Here is a 24,541-nt window from a genome sequence, read left to right as displayed (position 1 = left end):
GCAGTGCTAGAACACAGTGTCCATATTTCTGTAATCCAAGCTCAGTGGACTCTGCATCAGCAGCAGCAGTGTTATGCTAACCCAGTAGATAGTTTTCACCTCTCCAGCTTGTGTTTCTTTCCCTTTTCATCGCTGTCCTTCCTCCTGACCTTTGTGGAGGACCCTGCAATTACTTTGCTCGGATATCAAGTACAATCTAAGATGCTGAATAACCAGAGCACACAGTGAATCACGGGGAAACAAAGGCCGCTCTCTGATCAGATACACCCTTACATTTCTATCGTGTTAGGTTTTATCTGTCAGAATTATTGAGTAAAAATACAAATCTGGTGTTAGGAGAGCTCATTCAGCTTTGCTACTTTGTTTACTCCCTGTTTCCTCTGTGCTTTGCATATCCATTTTCAACATTTCCCTTGCAAAAATCTGCTGCCAGCAGTCCAAATCTGGTGGCTAATCCTGAGGCTGAAATCACTGCCTGACAGTTTAGGAAGTGGCTGTGTGTGTGTGTGTGTGTGTGTGTGTGTGTGTGTGTGTGTGTGTGTGTGTGTGTGTGTGTGTGTGTGTGTGTGTGTGTGTGCGTGCTCTGAAGTAGATGCACAAGGGGTTTTAGCCGTGAAGAGACAGGAAAGCAGGCAGTGAGGTGGTCATTCACCATGGTTACTGTCCCTCCTTTCTAAACTGTAATTTTCCATCCTTTAGCTCTGCTGAGAGGAGCCTTTCTCTGCCCTGCGCTGACAGCAGGCCGCTCATTATGAACCGAATTCATACAAATTGCATCCTCTACTTTGTTAGCCCCTCATTGGGGTCTGCAAGCTTTTGGCTTCGCCTCTGTAGTGTGCTCCTTTATGATAGCGGATGTGGGCGCAGATGAGCCAGCTTTCATGTACGACTGCCTAATTCTGCTCACACCGAGTTTAAAAATACTTCAAAGAAAGCGACAACGGAGCGACTTTTATTCTCTAATTGGAAATAAAAACCTGATTTGGATGTGCATGTCATTTGTGAGCTCCCATGTTTCATCCAAAGACCCCATTAAATGAAGGCTAATGATTAGTCCGTCCTTTAAAAACTCATCTTAAAGATGTATCTCATCTTCCATGATGTTAAAATTGAAAATGCATTATTCTGTGACTACACTGTACTTTGAGTTATAAATTAAAATGGTTGTTTTCAGAATTTAGATAATATTTTTACTTCTTTTACTGCTGCTTTGTTGTTACAACCATTAACAATAATGTTACTAGAAGTAGAAATTAATGAGTCTTACATGGAAAAGTCATTTATATTTGGCCAAAAGCTGCAGGTCTCTGTTGTGAAATGTTGCAGGACACATGTGACATCTTTTTTTTTTTTCCCTGTGAAATAAGTCAAAATACCTTGTTGAAATGGCTGACATATAGCTCTACACATTGTCTTCATTTAGCCTTCAAGGATTCAGGAATTTGCAAGTAGTCTCCACCCTCTCCGCACACCCCTTCTCCTCTGTTTTGCTAGCTAGTCACGGGAACTATCTATAGCATTTAGTTCATGCAGTCTCTGAGTGTCATAGGAAAGACTCTAAGCCAGATTTTTACTTCTGCATTGGGGTGTAGTGGAGGGGTTTGCTCCTGATGTGCACAGTTATGTGTGCAGTTATAGAGGAAGCATATGGAGACCAACTGTGAACTGTGATTCATCAGCTTTGGCTGTTCATGCTTTTCCCACTACGTTTCTGATGACAGAAGAGATTTGATCGTGACAACACTGAGCTGTTTTTGAGATTCATAGTTTTATTATCATTTTTAAGGTGCTAAATACAGAGTCCTCAACATATACATTAACATATAAAAAAATACAAAGACAAAATACATAAACTGTGCAGAACAAGCCCTTTAACTAAAACTGAAACTAAATAGCAAAAGAAAGTGAGGGGTTTATATATGAGTCAAACTTATGTCAGAGCCCTTTATGAAGGTTTCCCAATTATTCCATTTCAACATGTAAAGGGCTGCTTTATTCATAAGTCTGAATATCAGCTTTTCCAATGCCGCCAGTTGACCAAGCTGACTAAACCAGGAACTGACAGAGGGAGCATCGGAGGCCTTCCCTTCACACATCATTAGTTTGCATCCTAGCATGAGCGCTGTCCGAATCCGCTCTGCATCTGAGGGACTGAGATATCTAAGAAGTGAAGGATCACCAAGACAAATAGACATAAGAAAAGGGAATTTTGTTCCTCTGAATTTATTCAAAACATTGAGCAATTTGAAAGAGGTCTAAGGAATCCAAACTTTTTCATAACATCTTTTGTGACAGTCAAGAGATTGTTGCAGACTCTGGATATATATTGATGGTTTAGCTCAGTTATTATCTGATATCAGTAGCTAAACAAATTTGAGCGACCTCTTCTACCTGTGTAGGTGTTTTAAAAAGGCCTGATAATATAAGATTTAACTCTTCACAGAGAATTATACACAGGCAGAACTCTTGCAAGTATTTAAAAATGAATGGGCTGTGCCATTATGAAATGGAAGAAGTAACTGGGCATGAAGGGCCTTTATCAGGACCAAAATTGCATTGGCATGTTTAAGAGTTTCAGTTAATCTGCAGAGACGAAAGAACTTGTCAAACTGTCCCTGTGGCACTACATTAAACATGGCTTTATGGTGGAGTGGCTGAAAAGAATAATTCCTGAGTAACAAGCCATGTGACAGGCCAAACACAGTCAAAGAAGAATAGAAAATTAATGGCAGTGGTGGAGGAAATGCACAGATCTTTACAACTATATACAAGTTGTAATGAAGGAGTAAAAGTCCTGCATTCAAAATATTATGGCTGCTACATTAATTTACATAAAGTATCTGTGGTCCTAAGTTAAAATGGTTGAAAATTGCTGGTTTGCTTTTTAAAAATTCATTGTATTTTACAAGCTAATCAGTAACTACAGCTGTCAGATAAAACGTAGGGAGTAAAAAGCACAATATTTCTGTCTGAGATGTAGTGAGCACAAGTGTAAAGTAGCATAAAATCGAAATAGGCTGCTCAAGTAAAGTACAAGTACCTCAGAAGGTGGCAATAGAAACATTGTGATTTGGGGACTGATCAAGACTGAGAGAAGGTTGAATGCAGCGAAAATTCACAGAGGTTTACTAAGAGAGCAAACGCACATGCAGGCTTGTAAACAGATTTACCTTTCAGCATGACAATGGCTGAAGCACACAGCCAAGATAACACTGGACAAGGTCCTGGATGTCCCTGAGCAGCCCAGCCAACAGCTCCCTGTCAGACAGAGGAATGGAAGAAACCCAAGCATGCAAAGCTGGTCCAGGCAAACCAAAATATTATAATTATACTATAATAATAAGCAAATTAAAGTTCTAATACTTGATGTTTTTTCTTTGTGTTTGTATCGCAACCAGAGACACTGATTTTTGACCTTTTGTTTGTCCTCTCACATTGGATATTTTTGCTGTTTTGTATCTTCTAAAAGTCAAAAATAAACCGCTGTGGCCTGAGTTTACCCCCCATCAGTCTCTGTCCTGACTCGTCCTCGTACCCCAACCTCCGCTGTCATTAATTGACAATGAGGTCTAAAATGGTATTCCTTGTTCGGGCTTTTCAATAAATGGTGTCAGAAAGAAGACACCTCGGCCATTATGCTCGTGTAAACGATAAGGCCGCAGTAACAATAGGAGTGTTTTTCTCTGGAGACCATCCAGCGTGTCTCACACACAGGGACACACACGCTTATTCAGTGTTGCAGACATGATGCAACTCCGCATGTCCAGTAATCTGACAGTAAATAAAACATACGACATGGATTTATGTGCGCAGGAGACATCAGAGATAGTCGAGTAAAAAGTCAGCAGCTGTGTGTTTTAAACGGCCGCTGTGGTTCCTCCTCACTGAGTCAGGGGGCAGCCCTGTTTATTTCATCTTCACGTGTGTTTCATCCACTACTTTTACACGTCTTTGATCGACTACTTTCATTTACATGACTGAACAAGCACCTGACCTCATTTGTAATGGAGAACATCCCACTCAATATTCAGCGTATTCAGGTTTTTTTTTTTCTTTGAAAACTGATAGTTCTGTGGAAACTCGATGTGATATTCAAGATGAAGATGGAAGACATGGATCTTAACGGAGATTTTTGTTAGAATTGCTTCAGATTTTAAGCAAATCTATGGTTTAAAATTTTTTTATAATTAATAATTACCAGGGTTATTAGACTGGAGTTTCTCCACAATTCTACAGCCTATATTTGGGATATTACCTAATAATAAGGCTCTGCTTAAGGCTTGGCTATGTTAACTTTACTCTTGAGAGCTTTTTTCCTTTATGTGATGCCTTATTGACAGTCGGCAGAAAAAAAAAATCTTGAAGAAAATCAGTAGTAATGTGCTGTATAATGAAAGGCTAATGAAGGTCCATATGTGACATGAAAGGGATAGTTCAGGTTTTTTGAAGTGGGGTTGTATGAGGTACTTGCATATTCAGTGTATTACCTACAGCAGAAGGTGGACCCCCGTTCAAAAAAGTCCCACCGCCAGAAAAATTAATATCAGTTGAAGTGTATACTATATTTAGAATATTTTCAGCTCTTTACCTTGTCATCAGACAGACTTTTCCAATGAGAAACTGCTGTTATACGAGCCAAATATTGCTCTTTCCAAACCAACCAGACTCCACTGGCAAATTCCAGAACACAGGAGTTGCTGCCTCGATTGGTGTGTTTATTTGTGTCATTGTGTGACTTCAGTTAATCCAGCTATCCCTTTAAAACATTTTGTGCAGTAATTCTTATGTAAGAGTGGCCTCCCGTTAGGAAAGGCTGTCTGACAGCAAGATAAAGCAGTGACAATATTCTAAATGTAGTGTACTCTTAAAGGGTTATTGATTATTTTTGGGTGGCTAAAATACGTTTGGCTGACCGCGTCCACAGCAGTACATTGCCTAGCTTCCTACACTGATAGTCCTGCTGCTTCTCCAAACTGGGGACATGCCGACCGTCATCTACTGTAGGAAATACACTTGGATAAGTACCTCATTCAACACCACTTGAAATAATCACTTTAACCTAAAATGGGACGTTTTAACGTTACCAATTAGCCCCTTTTTCCTCCCACAAGACTTAGAGGATTAAGCTATTATCGCTTCAGCTGCTTTGTATATCCCCATTGACTTTTACAATCACTATCATAGTTTAATGGTATGGTGCAGTTTAATGGGAATTAGTCATGTGGTTCAGAAAAGAACCCTCAAACCATTTGTGTTTGAGTGTCTGTGCCCAAGCTCTTACTTCATAGGAAATCTGGTTTAATCTGTCCAAGATTGCTTTAAGATTAAACCACCAGCTCTGAAGTTTCATATGTCGTTTCCACTCTGCAGAGGTTTGAGTCTTCACCACATCTCAAATAATTAATGTTCATGTCGAGCATCACTTTCTGGAAGTGGGCTCTGTGGCTAAGGTGAGAGCGCTAACATTTAGCTGTGCTAAATCTAGGGCACAGCACCTCTCATTAATATGGATTTGTCTGTCTGCCCTGTGTAATTTAATGATGACAGGTGATATGGCAGCAGTGATGTGGACTGACGTCAGGCGAGGCTCGTTGTCAGAGTGCTGTGCTGCCCGTGAAAGCCTCACTGGTATTCTCTGCTTAACTGCAGTTTGTCTGCGCGTCTGATAGCAGAGAGGAGGAGTGATTAAGCTCCCCATGTGGCAGCTGAGATACATGCCATCCATCCTGCAACAGCTCTCTGGGCTCCTGATGGATAGGTAGATTGATAGGCAGATAGAAAACAGAACTGAGGCACAGCGTTGAAAACTTATGCCATCGCTTATTCAAGGTCAAAGACTTGCTTCACTCTCAGCATGTAGTGGATGGAGGGATTATGAAATGGGCCCCAAGTGGCCATGTGGGCCCTGGGCCAGGGAACAACCAGAAAGAGATGCAAAACAACCACAAAGAGAGACAAAACGACTGCAGTGAGACACAAAATAATTACAAGTGAATGCAAAATTACTGTACAGAAATTTGAAACAACCACAAACACCTGCAAAACGACCACAACATGATCAAATTACTGCAATGAGCAAAAAAAAAAAACCCAAAAAACAAGAAAATACTAGAAAGAAATGGAACACAACTTAAAGAGATGCAAAACAACTACAATGGGATGCAAAATAATCACAAAGAGAAAACATAAATGTAATGAGATGAAAAACACCTACAAAGAACAACAAAATGACTACAAAGTGATGGAAAACAACTACAAAGAGATGCAAAATGAGAACAAACAACTGCAAAATGACACTAACAAAGAGCAACAAAATGACTAGAAAGACATTTTAAACAGCTACAAAGAGATGGAAAGCAACAAAGATATTCAAAATGACCAAAAGAGACGGGAAGCATCACAAAAAGAAGCAAAATGATCATGAAGAGACACAAAACTACCACAAAGTGAAACAAACAACTACAAAGAGACAATCACAGAGAGACAAAACAACGGAAAATAGACATAAAACAAATACAAAGAGACAAAATGACAACAAAAAGACTCAAAACAAGTACAAAGAGATGCAAAACTTAACAAAGAGACACAAAACTACTACAAGGAGAAACAGAATGACCACAACATTAAAACAACTACAGGAATACTGTCCAGAACAACAGGTGAGTTTCAAAATGTCTTGTTCCAACAAAGAAAAAGGAGGTAATGATGTGTGTTAGTGCCTCTTAAAACCAACCAGAGCTTAATTAATTAACAGAAAATTAAATGGCAACTGCTGATATAATTGTGTGTCATTTATTAAAAGCAAAAAATGCTAAAACATTGCCAATTCCACATTTGTTGTCTACATCAGTTTTATATGATTGTAAATAAGATCTTCAATATTTTTGATGTTTCACTTACTGGGGTTTTTCATTATTTTTTGATAGTTTGTGTACTAAAGAGTTAATCAACCAATGCCAATATTGTGTATTTGCATCTCTAACGCCAACAAAATTTAGTGTTTTGTTCTATTTCAAAAAGTGCTCACTGTAAGTTGTAAGTGGAGGAAGCAATTTATAGCTTCCTGTGGTTTGCTCAATTAGGTGAAACACTCTGGCACAATATGTGCAAAGGCAATCAGGCCCTGCGGGTGGAATTATAATTAGATGACAAAATGAGTCCGTATATGGAGATTTGGGAACACATGCAGCTGAGAATATTGGGCCTGTGTTATGATTCTACTATTGGACCAGTCAGCACTTTTTCTGTTAGGATTTCAGGGGAAGACAGAGCAATAATACAAAATGATACCATTGTTTTTCTATCTAGTGCCGTTATACAGTGTTTTTAAAATCAAAGAAGTACTGTAGGTAACATCCTGTTTCTCTAATCATTAAAAGAAAATAAATATTGCATATAAGCCCTATATTGTGCTGGTAAGTTATGCTGGTTTAAATCTGATATGTGCTGCACAGCTTATTTAGTACAATCGCCACAGGGGACTGATTGTTATCCTAAACAACCACACATCACCGCATGTCTTTTGCTTAATTAAGTTTTCAGTTAGCAAGTGCAGGAAGTAAGTGTAATTATACAGGAATAAGTTTTAAATACATAAAAAGATGGAAATTTTCTGTCTTACACAAAATGTTTTGACAAGATACCCAAGAAACACAAAATTGTTAGGAAGAGAGAGAAAACAACTGCAAAGAGGCAAAAAACAGCTACAAAGAGAAGCAAAATTACCACAAAGAGTCACACAACTACCAAAAACAGAAGCTAAACAAATACAAAAAGAAACAATATTATCACCAAGAGAAAAAAAACAACTACAAAGTGAAAACCCAACTACAAAGAGAAACAAAAAGACAACAAAGAGACGCAGAATTCTACAAAGCGAAACAAAACAACTACAAAGAGATTCAAAATTACTACAAAAAGATGCAAAACAACTACAAAGAGAAACAAAATAACGATGAGGTGACACAAAAATACTGCAAAGAGACAGAAAATTGCTATGAAGACAAACAAAACAGATGCAAAACACCACATTTATTGATTAACCTTTTCTGATATGGGCTGCACCGTCTCTTTAGTACGATCGCCGCAGGGGACTGATTCTTATCCTAAATAACCACACATCACTGTATGTCAATTGCCTAATTAATCTTTCAGTTTACAAGTGCAGGAAATTAGTGTAATTATACGAGAACAAGTGTTTAATACATAAAAAGAGGATGGAAATTTCCTGTCTTAAGAAATAAGAAAAAGTGTGATGCATTTGTGTGTCTCAGGCATCTTCAGACGATACATTTTTACCGCACAGAGCGACAACGTCTGTGTTTACAAACAGCGTTCATATGCAGAATCTACAATTTATCTCCACTAGCAGCCCCCACCACTGTGACTGACATCTCAGAGCTTTTTATTTTTCTGTATACCTCTGGCATCTCCCAAAGAAAGGCCCAAATTAAGGGTTATTATTGTTGCCAAGGCAACCTACTGGGTAATTTTCTGTAATTTTCCAAGAGGGATTGCTATTGACAGAGGAGTCCATATCTACTAGATGCAGTGTACCACAAGAAAACACCTATAAACACATGAAATCAAAGGTTTTCTGCTGTAAGGAGAAGAAAGTGTCCCTGCTGATTTTAATCTTGTTTCCAGTATGAAATGTTGTCCTTTAAATGGTGTGTAATTTCTAATATAAACCTTTGCATTGTGTGAAAACATAAGAGGATGTACTTCTTTTGAAGACGATTTGTGCGTGTTTAATATTTACCCTGCTTAGTCATCACGGCGCAGATTAAAACCCTGCACGCAAAATGTCCATTCTCCTCGTGGGCACGATTTTCACCTCTCACTAATCTGCCTGAGAAAGATAAGCTGCTAAAGATTGACAGAATTACTTTCGGCGTCTCTTTTCTCTCTGTGAAATCTTCTGATCAAAACGTTTTCATCCTCTGCATGAAATTCTGCACATCTCAGATGCCCCAGATTTCGGCATATTGTGTAAGTTGAGCTGTAAGTGCTGACTCATGTTGAGTTTTCTCTCTTTATTCCCGTCCCTTTGTGTGTTTTTCTGCCGCAGCTCTGCAACGGCGGCTCTGTGACAGATCTGGCTAAAGGCATGCTGAAGAGAGGGGACAGGATGGATGAAGCCATTATTGCCTACATCCTGCACGAGGCCCTCATGGTAAGTCTGGCCCTTTGAATGTGCAGCAGGAGGAGAGACAATGCTGTGCTGCAGAGCTCAATCGAACAACCTCCCACTGAATACGCCGCTGCCTCAATGAAAAGAGGTTTAAACGGGATAATTTTGAAGGCAGGTGCTTGTCACAAAAAGCCGTTAACCTCTCTTTTTTTTCTTCTTCTTCTTCTTCTTTGCAGGGCCTCCAGCACCTGCACATCAACAAGACCATCCACCGTGACGTCAAAGGCAACAACATCCTGCTGACGACACAAGGAGGAGTCAAACTAGTGGATTTTGGTACGCTTTTCGCAAAAGACAAGCTTCAAAGGGATAGTTCAGATGTTTTGACGTGGGGTTGTATGAGGTACCTATTGATAGTCCGTGGATTATTTGCAGTGGATGGCGGGCGGCGCAGCCTGAGTTTGACAGAGAGGAGTTTTGTTGTATGTTTAAAGTATTTTCACTGCTTTACCTTTTTGTCAGACAACCTTTTCTGATGAGAAACTAAAGTTATATCTCTCATTATATATATATTTAAATTTCCAACTTAAGTTCGTCCTTTAAGCCCCATGCTGAGGGGTTCACTTAGGAGCATTTCATAAAGCCACTTAGGTTGTTTCCTTGCCTAAGTGTTAGGCGAGAGGTTTTCAAAGTTGGAGGCCCAGAGGGGCTCCAAACAGTTTCAGGGGAGGCTCAGTGAATGGAAAGGAGATCACAAGAAAAAGCCTAAATGTGTCTGTGAGAAAGTTCAGAGATACAGTTTTGGGGAATTTCAGTGTTTCCTGTCATACTATGTTCTTTAATTACCATAGTTTTACTTCATTCACACCGTTCTTTAATGTTACCAGACAGCATTGTTTTCAGTTGTTATCTAGCTTAGCTAACACAACTTGTTAGCCTGGTTTCAGCATCTACAAACTGGACAGCAAAGAGAAAACAAAACGAAACAGAAAGCCAAACTGGACAGAAGATGAGATAGTTGTTCTTCTGAGAGAATATGGAAAACAAAAGCACATAATCCAAAGTAAGTTTAACTCAGCCATGACAAATACACACAAGTGGACGATGTGGCAAAAAGTAACTGACAAAATCAAGGTGAGAAATCTGCTATGAAACGATGAAGTCATGAAGAAAATTTTGGGAAAAGTGGTTGGGCCTTTTAGAAACAAATATGGGAATACTTCAGTAACTAAGGGCAGCAATTACAGATTTAAAGGTTTTTGTCTTACAACATCTTAAGGATTGTTTTTTCTTGATGTATCTTTGCATGAAAATTTACGGGAAACTTTAGCTTAAGTTGACTTTGACAAAAACAGTAATGTTACCTACCAGAACTCAGGAGTTGCTGGTCTACGGCTGCCTTGATTGGTTAGTTTGTGTAACTTTGGTATCTTAAAGGGTTAGTTCATATTTATCAGTGTTACACAATAACACAAACTAACTGATCAAGGCAGCGGTAGACCAGGAACTCCTGTGTTTTGCAAGGTAAAAAGGCTGTCGGACAGCAAGGTAAAGCGGTGAAAATATCCCTTAACACTGTCGCTTCTTTTGTACTATCCTCCTCTAATCAGAGAAAATCATGTTATGGCTCCATTTAACAGAAGAGGGTCAAATCCATTACCTTCAGCCGCTTGCCAAATAAATTGTGCCACTAATTAGTTTCCTTGAGAGGCTGGAACACGTTTACACAACCCGACAAGGTGGCAGACGATTATACTTTTCCATTACGGCCTATCTTTTACATTTGGCTGCAGACAGCGGCGGACGTTGTTGCCATTCACTGTGTGTGTTTGCACTGATTTGCTTTTGGGTTTTTCTTAACCAAATGAGGCGCTCAGAGCAGAGCTCAGCCATAGTTCTTGGACTGAAGGCTCATGATAGGATAGGCAAAGTGATTCCGACTATTTCAGGCAGATGACTCACCCCGGCTTTCTTCAGGGGCTGAAAAACCAGCTGCCTGTTTTCATTACGAATAAAATCCCCACTCAACATGTGTGTAGGTTTGCATTTACTCAGCTAATTGTGGGCTTCTCTTAAAAGCCTTTTTCTAACCACGAAGCATAAAGTGCACAGCTCTTATATGAGGAGGGGGAGGAGGGTGTGTGGGGGGGTATTAATGGAATCACTTGATGTGTGAATGTGAAGTGGCTAATATGGAGCAGGGCCATCCGTTTCCTTCAGAGCAGCTTCTTCCTCCTCGCATCATGGCTGTCAGAGACTCTCAACACCTGCTTGTTGCACCAGTTTTATAGAAGGAAAGCCTCAAGGTCTTTAGGAGTTAAGAAATTCAAACTGTGCTTTTCAAAATGCCTCATAAATATTTAGCGATGACTTTTTAACAGTTGGTGTTTTAATGATAAGAACAGCAAACATCTACATTTACTTAATAGCCCTGCACATACAAAAATGTCTTTTATAGGCCAGCTAATAGTTCTCATAAGGTCTAAAGACACAGTCATCATCTTGCAAATAAGAGATTTACATACCAGTGGAGAAATATTGTAATAATCACTCAGAACTATCATTTAACACATGAAATTAAACCTCCAGTTGTGGTCACACATTAAACAGTCCAACACTGCAACCGCTGATTCTGTTGCCTTCATGTGTCTGATTTATTCTCACTTTAAACAAAAGTAACAAAACATTTCTGGGTCTAATGCGAAGTCGAAGACAGCACCGATGCCCTGTTTCCTGCATGTTTGCTGAAGAAGCAGAGACTAAGTCTCACCCCTTCCTTCTCTCACAGTTAATCATCATCTGATTAATCACAATAAATCCAAAAATACTTGCTCAGAATATTAATTTGACATGAATTCATAAGTCATCTCAATAAATTTGCAAGTTATGGGAATATAATTTGCAATCTAAGCCTCCTGAGCCTTTACACTAACCAAACAGTGGCTCTGTTTTATTGCATTTAACCTCTAATTTCTGTTTTCATGTGTCACTCAACACAGAACTTGAAGCCAAAAGTACTATATGACTAATAACTTCATTCACATTTCTCCAATATGCTTCCAGCTGAACGGTGGCTCAAACAGTTCTCCATGAGTTCATCATTTCTTGAACCATGTCCACCCTGGTGATTGCTTTTCCTCTCCACTACACTGGGTTGTTCTTTTATTCCTGCTGCTATACTCTGAAAATCAGCTGTGACACCATCGTCAAATAGTCAAGTCAGGAATTTTGTAAATGGTCCTATCCTGTATTTATGGACTTACACAACAAATGCACTAACATACACTTGTCTAAGCAGAACATTTCACTGAAGACAAAGTACCAGTGCATTTATAGTAAGAACACAATACAGTTACAGTAGTTTTAAGACACTGGCTAAAGGTTAAGATCAGTTAGTGATGCACAACATTGGATTTTTGCTAACATGTGATATGATGATATTTTCAAACTCAATGTATGCAAATATTTTTTTTCCACCTAATTGCAGAGACCATCAGGTCTCTCCTATATATACCAACTAGCAGATGCAGACATAAAATACAGTTCTTTCAAAATGTACACACTCACTTGGCAAAATAAGAAAACTTCTGCTGACAGGTTGTTGTTTTTTTCCCTGGTGCCTGTATGTGCTTCACAAATTAGTCGTAATAATCAGGATGACGGCTCTTGACAGACGCAATGAGTGCAAATAACAATTTTGCTATCAGACTCGCATTGCATGTGCACAATTAAAGCATCATCTTATCAGCCTGTCATATCTGCAGAAATGTTCATTTTGGGCAGATGTTATTCTTTAATTTTGAAACCTTTAATGGGCAAAACTGATCGATGCTGACATTATTATGCATCCATAGTTATAACAGTCTACACTGGTTGCTTAAGGGTTGACAAATCAGATTAGTTTCCTAAATCCCACATTCCTTTTTTTTGTCTCAATTTCAAAATGTTATTGAAAGCAGTTAGTTAGTTCTAGACTTTATTCATGCATTTCAGTGCAGATCAAACAAACCTCCAGCCAAGCTCATGTTTTCATTTGCTTTGACACATTTATGAAATTCAGATGTAATGCAAGGCTAGCAAACACCAAGAAAACCTTTTTTTTTTCCAAAGTGGATGGATATGGTTCATCTGCGCTGTATAAAATAGATCACACATCACAGGATTGATCTGCACAAAAGCCTGGTGTGTCCATCTACAGCCACTTGAGCTGTCAAATGTGTCCATGAGAGAGACACTTAACTGATAATGCACTTTAAGTCCCTCTTGATAAGAGTGGCAGTTACATACCTGCAGGTAAATGTCAAAACAGCCAAATCTAGCTCCAGTCCTTATTGTAGTTAGATAATCCAGGAAAGTAAAGCAGTTATAACAATTCATACAAAATATCTAAAATGTTTGAAAGTCTAAATGTTAAGACTTTCAATGAGTTATGGGTTTTTCTTGTGTTCCTGATTCTTGTGTTCCTGTGTCCCTGAGCTGATACAGTATATTGCTTTTCAAGTCGAGCAGGTTTTACATAAAGTGTCCACTTGAAGTTCTGATCTTGTACAGCATAACTGTGCACAAACACATCATATAAATCTAAATAACTGAACATATTATGTAACTAATGGCCGCTGAACAACTGGAAAGTGAACAAACCAGTGTGATGTGTGACCCACACACAAATTATGTGGATCAAATGTTAGCTCATTAGTTTGTCAACAATAATTTAGTCAAAAATGAGTCACCAGCATTCAGTAATACAACAAATTATGAGTACGTATCTATATATAATTCCCATATCTATAAATAAATCTACACCCACTTGAAACATGGCCACCCTACCATTTCCACTGTTAGTGCAGTTTCCTGATAAGATACCACACATAGAAGACTATTTGAAGCTATTTCAACTGAGGCATCACAAACAACATCTAAGCATTTTTGTTGCCATATAGAGATTTTGTTGCTTAAGAGCATCTTATCATGTGTTTCTGTGGCTGCGCTTGTAATGAATCTCTAAGATCTGAAGGGTACATATATAGATAGAGGTGTGCCTGAGGAGAAATTTATTACATAAATACAATAAGTTTCAGCTCTCAGTTCACCGTATTGTTACCCAGACAGGAAGTAATTACATTTAAAGTCGTGGCGTTATCACTAATAAATCATTACTGCGTTAATTTTGAGACCTGAGAGTAAATACTGTATCATCGACCAGTTTCAACCTACATGTTAGACTTATCAGAATGCACAGTCACTGCTGTCTGCTCTTATATTTCTCCTTACTATTCAAAACAAATGCATGATGGAGAGTGAAATAAGAAACATTCTCTTTGCTGCAGAAAACAGTTGCTTTATAATGAAATATGAATTTAATACTGAATGCTAAACTGTGCACATTAAAGATAAGGGAGAAGAAGGAACAGAGGTACAAACTGGAGGCGAGAAAATGTCACCCAAAGCAGCATTATTGTCAGCTGGTGACAATAATATGGTCTGAAAAAGTCAGTGCTGTGTTGTAGCTTTTGTACCCTGACTCATTGTGAAACAACAGAAAAGATAAAACTTCAGTACCATTCACACAACGAGTGAAAACTAGCCTTGCTCAGGTGACACAGATAGCCACCTTAGCGACACAGGTCAACGGATGGTTATGTTGGTCTGTCGGTTCCTGGAGAACGTGAGGTTCACGTGTGTGGTTCTGAGTAAAATATCTCAGATCTCAATTATTAGATGTCTGACCATGACATCTTGTGCAGACATTTATATTCGTAGTGGGATGAACTGTTGTAATTTTGGTGATTTCTTAATGGTGCATCAGGTCAAAACTTTAATATTGTCCAATATTTTGGTTTATGAGCAAGAATTTAAAGAAAAACTTAACATTACCATTACACTCATCTGTATTTTGTGTCCAGTGCTAATTAGCAATTGTTAGCATGCTTACATGGTCAAAGTTTGGAGGGTATCAAGCTTCCAGGAAAAAAGCTGTTTGGACTTGACGGTGGAAGAATTTGAATTGAATGTTGAAATGCACAAGTCTGAATTTCACAGCTTTTCATGACACTGTGTAAATGTCATGTCATCCACCCGAGATGAAAGGTGGCAGTGAACTGAGCAGATAAGACGTGAACTCCTGTGTTGTCATCTGCCAGTTACGTCTTTGCTGACTGGAGTATTTGGCAGCATTCAAAGACCAAAATTAAGGTCCGTAGTTGAATCTGTCCCAGCCTGTGTCAAGAACAGGAGACCTGAAGGCACAAAAATCACTGTAGCGTCTTTTGTGTAGCTGGTTTGCAAGTCTCTTACATCGCTGACAGCTGAAATCTATATCAGATACTGGTTATGGCGTCATCATCAGAAAAAAATAGGAGCAGCAGTTCCAAAATAAGCCCGGCGTGTATAAAAACTTGCAGAGTGACGAAAACGGCTCGGAAAAAAAAAGAAATAAAGGGGCCCGACTCGTGCCTGCCTCTGCGCTACACGCAGGCGCTGCGTCATGCTGGGATTAATGGTTTTTCATGTGGATGGGGTGCACGCTACACTAAGCAGCTGAAGAGATAAAGCCCCCGCAGTGACTCATCACCAGCAGAGAAACAAAATAGCAAAGAGATGGACCCAAAAAGAGCAGTGGAAGACTGAGAGGAGCTGCTCGTTCATGGCTCTCTCATGAATATTCTAATTGACAGCGTTATCTCTGTGATGATTATTAAGTGTGGCCCACCAGGCTCCACTCCGGGCTAATGTAGCGGAAAGAGAGGGGCTGTGAGAGCTTTAATAGGAGGCTCTTTGTGTTTCTCTACCCTCACACACTCATATACGTTATGCATATGCACGCTTGAATGTGAAACCATGAGGTTGATTGGGAAATTGTGGCTTTGTGTGCCCGATTGAGTCCATGTAAAGCTGTTTTGTTGTCATATATGTGGGTTGATGTGTTACTGTGTAGTTTTTCTGTGGTTTGCTGGCAGCATGTTCCTGTGTGTGTGTGTCAGCTTTGTGCATATATCCCCTCCTGCACATGTTTCTAATCCCCTTCAGTGTTACAGAACCATTTTTCCACTGCATTGCTCATCTCCACCCCTGGTTTTAACCCACTAGCTCCAACAGAGCTGTGCTGCACCAATAATCTGACAGCTAAAACACATTCTGCAGAAAATTAACCATAGATTTTGAACTGTGTCATTTAAGATTCATATAAAATAATACGCAACATTCGAGTGCAAGACAAAGACATTGGTCTGTGACTGCTGTGTCGTGCATCACTAGATCACCTTTTGTTTGTTGGTTGCCGCTTTTGTCTCGAGGCTGTGCTTTTGTCCTGGTTGCTGCTTCAGCAGAGCCAGCCCCGGGATACATCACTGTGTGGCGTAACACTGATTCGTTTGGACTGGACTGAAGTCACGATTGTGGGTCAGCATGTTCCTTGTCAGGCTTTTTACCCCACATTAACGCACACAAAAGGACACACATTTATGGAAGCCACTTTTCTGCAAATGTGATTATAATAAGAAACTTCCTCAAAATAATGACTTTGCATCTCAATACAATGAGTTTGTGTGCCAAAATAAGAAATTAGTAGCTTGAAATAGAGTTTTTTTTTAATGAGTTAGTATCTCAAAATAATAACTTAGACTGGGTTGCACAAACAAAGATTAATTTAATCTGAGATTAGTTTTAATCAGTTTTGTAAAAACTAGGTTTAAGATGAGGAAATCCAGATTTAAAATTAAGCAGAGCTCTGTAACTAAGTATAAAACTATAAAAGAGGTGAGAAACCCTTAACTCTCAGCTGTTCTATATTCTTTCACAATGTGTTTCATTGTTTCCTAGCTACATAAAAGGTTAAAACATTACATTGTTTGCTAGCTAGCAAAAAATAACAATATGTTATACATTTTAACACTTTATATTGTTTGCTAGCAAGCTAAAAAAAAAACTATATATTTTGCTAGCTAGCTAAAAAATGTTAAAAGATATATTGTTTGCTAGTTAGCTAAAAGATGAACAAAACTTTATCTTATGCTATAGCTTAGACGTTTCAAAAGAGGTTCCAATTTATTTTCTTGATTTGAAGCTAATTTAAAAGTTGGTGCAAAATAATTTAAAATTAAGCCATGATTTAATCAGGTTTCCTTGTTACTACAACCCAGCTTTAGTATCTCAAAATAATGCCTTAGTAACTTGAAATAATGACTTTGCATCTATCATTATATAGTTTTAAGTTTGTTAAGTTTCTTATTATAATGAGTGATTTCCATCATATTGGCATAACTCGGCATCCATGTGCATTCTCTCACTTTTTCCAATTTTGCTGAATTTGTCCGTCTCTGACTTGATTGTTGCAACATGACTTTGTCCTCTTTTTATACAGCCGGATAAAGTGAAACATGAGCTAATAAATCACTCAGATGCGTAATATCTTGTTCTGAGAGAAGGAACAATGTTGTCTCCAGCTGCCAGAGCCTGTTTACAGTTGAATTGTATTCAAATGTTGTTCTTGAAATGCCCAGAAAAATCACCTGCAGTCACACAAGAATTTGTAATTCAAAGCAATCGATCATTTGAAGGCAAAAAGCAGCTCGATGTCTTTGTGTGCATGTGAGCGTGTACATGTGTGTGTTTTGTTTTTTCCTCCTTGTCACTACAGTGACAGCTTTATCAGTGGGACAGGAGGACGCTCTAAGATCCATTCAGCCGCCTATCAGCTGAACAGTGTCCCGCTGTTTACTGTTCACTGTTTCCCTTTTCACAGATCATCACTTTTACCAGCCAGTTTGATCTCTGTGAGAAAAAGAAACACGCCAAGGAAGTTATTGCAAATTGTCTCCACTGAGTTCCCGTCCTGAAAGCGGGCTAAAATGTCTGAAGTGTGTATTCTCCTCCCCGCAGGTGTCTCGGCCCAGCTGACAAATACCCGTCTGAGGAGGAACACCTCTGTGGGAACTCCTTTCTGGATGGCTCCTGAGGTACAGTAAAACTGGCCTATAAACGCCCCCGCCGCCTCGTCTCTTTACACTACATTAGCCTGGAGCAGGTCCCAGTGGGCCACAGTTAATAATCATCAAAGAGATAACACTGTCAAACACAATGTGTGTGGAAAAAAATGGAATAGACGGCCACCGTCATTCGTTTCCCATCTAATCATAGCTTTAGTGCGCTGGCAGTTCGTATACCTTCCATACAAAAATGGCTGCATCAAGAACTGAACATTTTATAACAGTCTTATCCCCTTGTCTGTTACTTTTTATGGTAGGTTAGTGTCCCTTTCTCCTGTGTCGTCTCTTATCTTGAGCTTCTTGCACTTGATTCATGTGACTGGAGTTTATTTTCTGAGAATGATCAGTGTTTTTTTATTTGGAAAGTCCGTGTGGTAGTGCAGTGTGTAGTAGCTTTTTCAGAAGCGAAACTGTATATATATGAATTATTCTATAAATATCCTCAGAAATCTAGCATTTTTCAGATTCATCTCAAGAATTGCTCCCTCTCTTCTGCTTAAAACACATCCTCGGGCTTCTTAAGTGAGAATTGTCATGCCCAAGTCCCTAAATAAAACACACTTACACTTTACTGTTAGTGTCAGAGATTCCAGACTCAGTTTGTGATCATTTCCAATGATTTGGATGTAGTTTAATTACTTTTCGGAAGTAATTGTAGTTTGAAAATCTAGTTAAGACATAATCCATCTACTTTTTATTGTGAAGTAGCTGGTAGTTTGGACAACATTTTGTCTGACCTTAGGTAAAACAAGTAGCTTAAAATGCAGCTATTTGCCTCATAATCAGTTGACACTTCGTCATACTTTGTTATTATTTCAAATTACAACATTGATTGATTGTATAAACCGGAGGTAGAGAGGTTTAACAGATGCTAAAATCTGAAAAGTTCACCAAAGAAAAAGACAAGAACACACCAGAACTTCAGCTGATGACTGTGCAGTGATTTGAGTAAATGTGAAGAGGCATGTTTGAGGTTATCAGACAGACACCTTTCATTTATATTTCATTTGACTGAACCCACGACACCTCAGGAAAACCTCAAGTGGCATCCCATAACCACCCACCTGCGCACTTAACCTCAACACCGATCGAGACTAGATTAGACGAACCATTAGCAACCTCTGCAGGGATCAGATCGAAGTGGATGTTTTTACATCACGTTTGCATCCTGTGCAAATTGTGCATTAGAATGTAGGCTACACCGCCTGATGTATCCTGTCAGATTTTAATCTCATTTGTGTAAGATCAACAAAGAACGTAGCCTGGGTGGACTCTCTGGACAGTCTTTAACTGAAAGAAGTGAGATTTGTAAAGGAGGAGGATCTACAGGATTGTTATTACAGAAAAAAATACTTCGGCAGACTTTTTTGAGAGTTTGTCCATAAACGCCGGCATATTGGATGATATATAGAGTATTGTTTTATACAGACGCGGTCTTACCTATTGTCTGAAGATCTGGTTGTGTAACTTTGAATAGTGAGGTAAGTTGGGACATATCTTCACAGTGTCACACATTTTGGATGAGCTTTATTTTTATGGACTTTATTAACTGATGATTTAGGCTGTGTTAAGAGTTCATAGTTTGAAAAACAGTCTTCATTAGGACTGATTTAACATACAATCTCAATTCCAAAAAAGTTGTGAGGTTGTGTAAAACGTAAATAAAAACAGAATGCAAAAACTGGCAAACCCTCTTCAACCTATATTCAGTTGAAAGCAGGACAAAAATTATTTAATGTTGTAAAAAAACTGATTAAATGTATTGTTTTTTTGTTGTTATATTCTCATTCTGAATTTGATGCCTTCAACACGTTCAAAAAAAAAGTTGTGACAGGAGCATTTTTACTGGTGTGATACCTCAGTAAGTGTTTGGGAACTGAGGACGCTCATTGCTGAAGTTTTGGAAGTGTTTCTGAACGACTTTCCCAGTCTTTTCTTGCCTGTTGTTCCAACTTTTTAAAAACATGTTGCAGGCATCAAATTCAGAATGAGTGTATATTTACAAAAATAATAAAGTTAATCAGTTTGACCATTAAATATCTTGACTTTGTACTCTATTTGATTGAATACAGGCCAGAAAGGTTCTGCAGATCATTCCATTCCTTTTATTGTTTATATTTTACACAACGCCCCAACTTACTTGGAATTGGGGTTGTGGAATTTTTAGGTTTTATGTTTGATATGTAGGGATTTAACAGCACAGTATGAGACTGTGTTTTCAATGCATGAGTGTGCGTGTGTGTCTGTGTTTGTGCACACTTGTGTTTCAGGATGTGTTATTGGTGATCTGGTCATGATCTGCTTGCTTGTCGTGTCTGTGTACATAAGCACATTCCTTTTGAGAGTTGGGAATACAAATTACATTGATTTCAGACATTCAACAATAGTGGTGAATGTGTGTTTGTCTCTCTGTGTGTGTGTGTGTGTGTGTGTGTGTGTGTGTGTGTGTGTGTGTGTGTGTGTGTGTGTGTGTGTGTGTGTGTGTGTATGTGTGTGTGTGTGTGTGTGTGTGTGTGTGGTGATGTGTACACATGCCTCCCACTCAGAGATGATTCATATTGTTGATTGGGTACCATGTTGCCCTCAAGACATTGATGATAGACTGTGAGTGCATTCATGTGTGTGTGTGTGTGTGTGTGTGTGTGTCTGTGTGTGTGTGTGTGTGTGTGTGTGTGTGTGTGTGTGTGTGTGTGTGTGTGTGTGTGTGTGTCTGTGTCTGTGTGTCTGTGTCTGTGTGTGTCTGTGTGTCTGTGTGTGTGTATTGCCCACAGCAGATGATGATGAGACTGTAGCTTCAGCTGAGCTCTGCTACAATCTATATCAGGTTCCTTTGATATTTTCATTTTCATTTTGCTCTCCTACACATTTGTTTGGTGTGTGTGTGTGCTTGTGTGTGTGTGTGTGTGTGTTACTGTGTGTGTCTCTGTGTGTGTCTCTGTGTGTCTATGTGTGTAAGGACTGACAAAAAGAATCCACTAACAATATCAACTTCCTAATAAGGAAGGAGACACAAACTTTACAACTTTTGTTCCCATTTACTCAGTAGTTTCTAACAGGATATCAGACCTTTCATCTCATGCTCTGATCTTTTGTTGTAGGGATATGTGGATGGGAAGGTTGACATTTACTTAATACTGCAGCTCCAAAAAAGGTTTAATGATGTTTTGTTCTGATAATTATCTGCAGTGTGTGCTGACAGTTTCCTCAACTAGCCGAGAAGTCTAACTCATTTTTCGTCTGAAGTGATGCCTTCAGGAATCACGATTCATGGGAAAAGTGGACAACGCAACCAAATTATTGTTTGGTCATATTTTGGAAGTTTCTTTTTTCTAACATTAAAATTTTGAAATCTGTCTAATGTTTAAAAATGCTCATTAACTTAGATCCAACATAAAATTAGCAAAGATAAATTGGCCTGTACATAAAAGCTAGCTAACCTCCCAAATCACTGTGTAGCACCTATTCATAATGGCAAACTAGCTAGCTAATATTGCCTGTCAGCTGCATTATTATCTCTCTTATAAGATACTTCTGTAAGTCAAAATGGATTCTTTTGTAAGTTCATGAAAAAAAGACATACCCTCCATCTCACAAACCACCAGTGAAAGTGCAAAGGTTGAGGCTAATGCAGCTAACATTAGCCATGCTACAACTTGATCCATATATTTTTGTCCCTTTTAAATTATTTTAGTAGCCATATAGTATTTTGAACACACATTAACCACAATTATCACATTTTTTTAGCTGAATTAATACTTGAACATTATAATTAACAACATTAAAATTGGCAAACTTAAGATGACTCATATATGTGGCTGTTTATCTCATTCTGTGTTAAATATTTTGGTGTGTTTCCTTCTGTCTGCTGTAGGTAATAGCATGTGAGCAGCAGCTGGACTCCACCTACGATGCCCGCTGTGATGTCTGGTCACTCGGCATCACCGCCATAGAGCTGGGAGATGGAGACCCGCCCCTCTCTGACCTTCACCCAATGAGAGCCCTTTTCAAAATACCCAGGTGAGCCTCTGTCAAACCTACACAGCAGTTTATCATCATTATCGGGGGGCTGTGACTTCGACCCTGCGAGTGTCGATTTACATTTATGCTACTGTTGCTCACTGCTAACCACTTAGCCACTGTGCAGCCCGAAATGTGTTTATTTAAATTAAGCCTGTAGTTCATATTCTGCCTTCATAAACTTTTGAACTTGAAGTTGTAATCACTATGAATACTTTGGAAATAAGTTTGATTGAATGTTTGGAGACACTAACAGTCCTCTTTGCATGTATCTCTCACAATATTCATTCCCTATCTCCCTTATTTTGGTACTATATGATTAATGACTGTGTCAAAGTAAAGAAACAACACTGTCTTTATCATCTTGACATCCTGCATGTTTTTTACTCTGATGCACTTAACTTTTTAATTACAACGTATGAACTGAGCTGCCTTTGAGATTGTGAAGGCAAGCATCTGCTGTATTATACAATAATTTCACCAAGCTTGCTTTGGCATGAATATATTATATCTGAATATATATTAACAGTTTGTACAAGTTGAGGGAGTGACATTTTGGTATTTGCTTCAGTAACAGGACATTTTCACAGCCTTGTGCTAATTGCACAGTGCAAAGCTGTAATTAACTGTAACTTTTTGCATGCAGTGAATTTATTCAATTGTTGCAAATTATAGGCTATGCAATTATAAAACAAAACCCCCCATTTTCATGACAATAAGTTCAAGAAAATTTCCTCATTGTCGTGCACAATTTTTTACATGTTGAACTTTATTTAGCTTTCAGATGCTCCACACTTGATAAAAAGTCTGGCGCCAATGTAATGTTTGACATTTTCCTTGATAAATAGCTTAAAAGATTAAAGGGACACTTCACCTTAAATCAGAACTACACTTTTTTCCTCTGGCTTGTATTGCTGTTTTTCCATCTAGATATTTTTGGTCTTTTGGAAGTCTAATGGGGTTGTAGTCAGTGAGCAAGTCAGAAACAGCAGTAATTTTAGCACCACATAGCTAACTAGTCCAACAATACCATTGGTGAGCGTAGTTTGGCAGAAAATAAATAGTTCCTGCATGAAACTGCTCACATAAGGTCTGTGGATTATCTTGAGTATCTGAGTCATGATTTCCAGAAAGAGACGCTGTTGAGTTTTTCAAATTTATTTTTGTGTCACATATTTGAGAGAGGGCAGAAAATCTCTATGGCTGATATCTCTGAAACTCAGCAACTCACACCAAAACTACCTAGATAGATAAATAACACAAGAGGCCAGAGGAAAAAATTTGAATTTTTGATTTTGGGGTGAACTGTCCCTTTAATCTCAATCAAGCAAAAATGCCAAACATCACTCATCGCAGCTTTTTAAATATGTTTGGAGCCAATGAAAGCCAAAGAAAGTTCAAAATATTAAAAACTGTGTGCAAAGATGAGGACAATTTCTTGAACTTATCGGCATAAGAAAATGGGTTTGGGTGAAAAACGATAATGCATTTTTGTTTTGAGATGAACTGTCCCTTTAATATATTGTCCATGTTAATTTTCTGTCATTGGAAAGCTGATACTTTTTTGTGAAGCAATAAGACACAACTTGCACAGTATTTTTTTATTTCCGCAACGGAGCTAAAACCAATTGATTTTTTATTCACTGCACTGATGCGGAGTGTCAGAATATAAGGACGGGGTAAAGCACTGTAGTTTGCAGTCCCGCAATCCAGAAGAGCCATCTCCTGCTCTCCAACGCAGCGATTTGCTTCTCCATACCGACTGTCAGCAGACAAAGTACAGTCTTTTCATTTCAAATGCCTTTTTTCTGCTCGCGGTGGCTTATCCATAAACCCCTCCTCTCCTGGCGCTGATCCCATTCATCTTGTGCGGGAGGCCGGGAACACACGCAGTCCTTTCTCATTTGTGTGTGTGTCGTGGGCTGAAGGTGAAAAGTAGTTGTTTATTGTCTCCTGATTCCAGTGTGAGAGCTGCATAAGCACTTACCATCACTGTCATCTGAACGCCACAGCACTTTGTCCATCACTGCCCTGAGACGGTGTGCTCCTCCTCCTACACACACACACACACACACACACACACACACACACAGAGAGGATACACACTCCTGTGTCGTAGCTGTCCTGTGTGTTTGCTGTGGGGGGTCGTGCTCCACAGGAGCCATCACACAGCTTTCTCTGAATCTATGTGACTGCTGCAGCCAGAGCTCCAGGCTGTCTGTTCACACTCCTCACCTCCCTCCTCTCACTACTCCGGGTGCATTCGTCAAGCAGTCTCAGAAAAAGCTACGCTGAGGGCGTCGATTCGGCCACACCACGTCTTATTTAATTTAGCCTGACTTTAATGGTATAGAAACAGAAGATCATCAAGGACATTCAGTTTGATGTGTGTTCTGCAATGCCTGGA

The 24,541-nt window shown here is 39.0% G+C and overlaps 1 protein-coding gene across 1 annotated transcript in view; it reads left to right on the top strand.

The window, feature by feature from the left end:
- Window positions 1-24,541, top strand: part of myo3a (myosin IIIA) — a 70,484-nt gene that overhangs the window by 7,943 nt on the left and 38,000 nt on the right. The window contains exons 4-7 of the mRNA XM_084747164.1: window positions 9,071-9,175; window positions 9,370-9,469; window positions 18,011-18,087; window positions 21,989-22,134. Of these exons, the coding sequence (XP_084603290.1) occupies window positions 9,071-9,175; window positions 9,370-9,469; window positions 18,011-18,087; window positions 21,989-22,134 (428 nt within the window). The remainder of the gene's footprint in view (window positions 1-9,070; window positions 9,176-9,369; window positions 9,470-18,010; window positions 18,088-21,988; window positions 22,135-24,541) is intronic.

The sequence above is a fragment of the Lutjanus erythropterus genome, chromosome 21 (assembly GCF_056507025.1).
Source record: "Lutjanus erythropterus isolate fLutEry1 chromosome 21, fLutEry1.hap2, whole genome shotgun sequence".
NCBI classification, from domain to species: domain Eukaryota; kingdom Metazoa; phylum Chordata; class Actinopteri; order Lutjaniformes; family Lutjanidae; genus Lutjanus; species Lutjanus erythropterus.
Note: the sequence above shows the minus strand (reverse complement) of the source record. Positions and strands in the feature narration are given on the sequence as shown.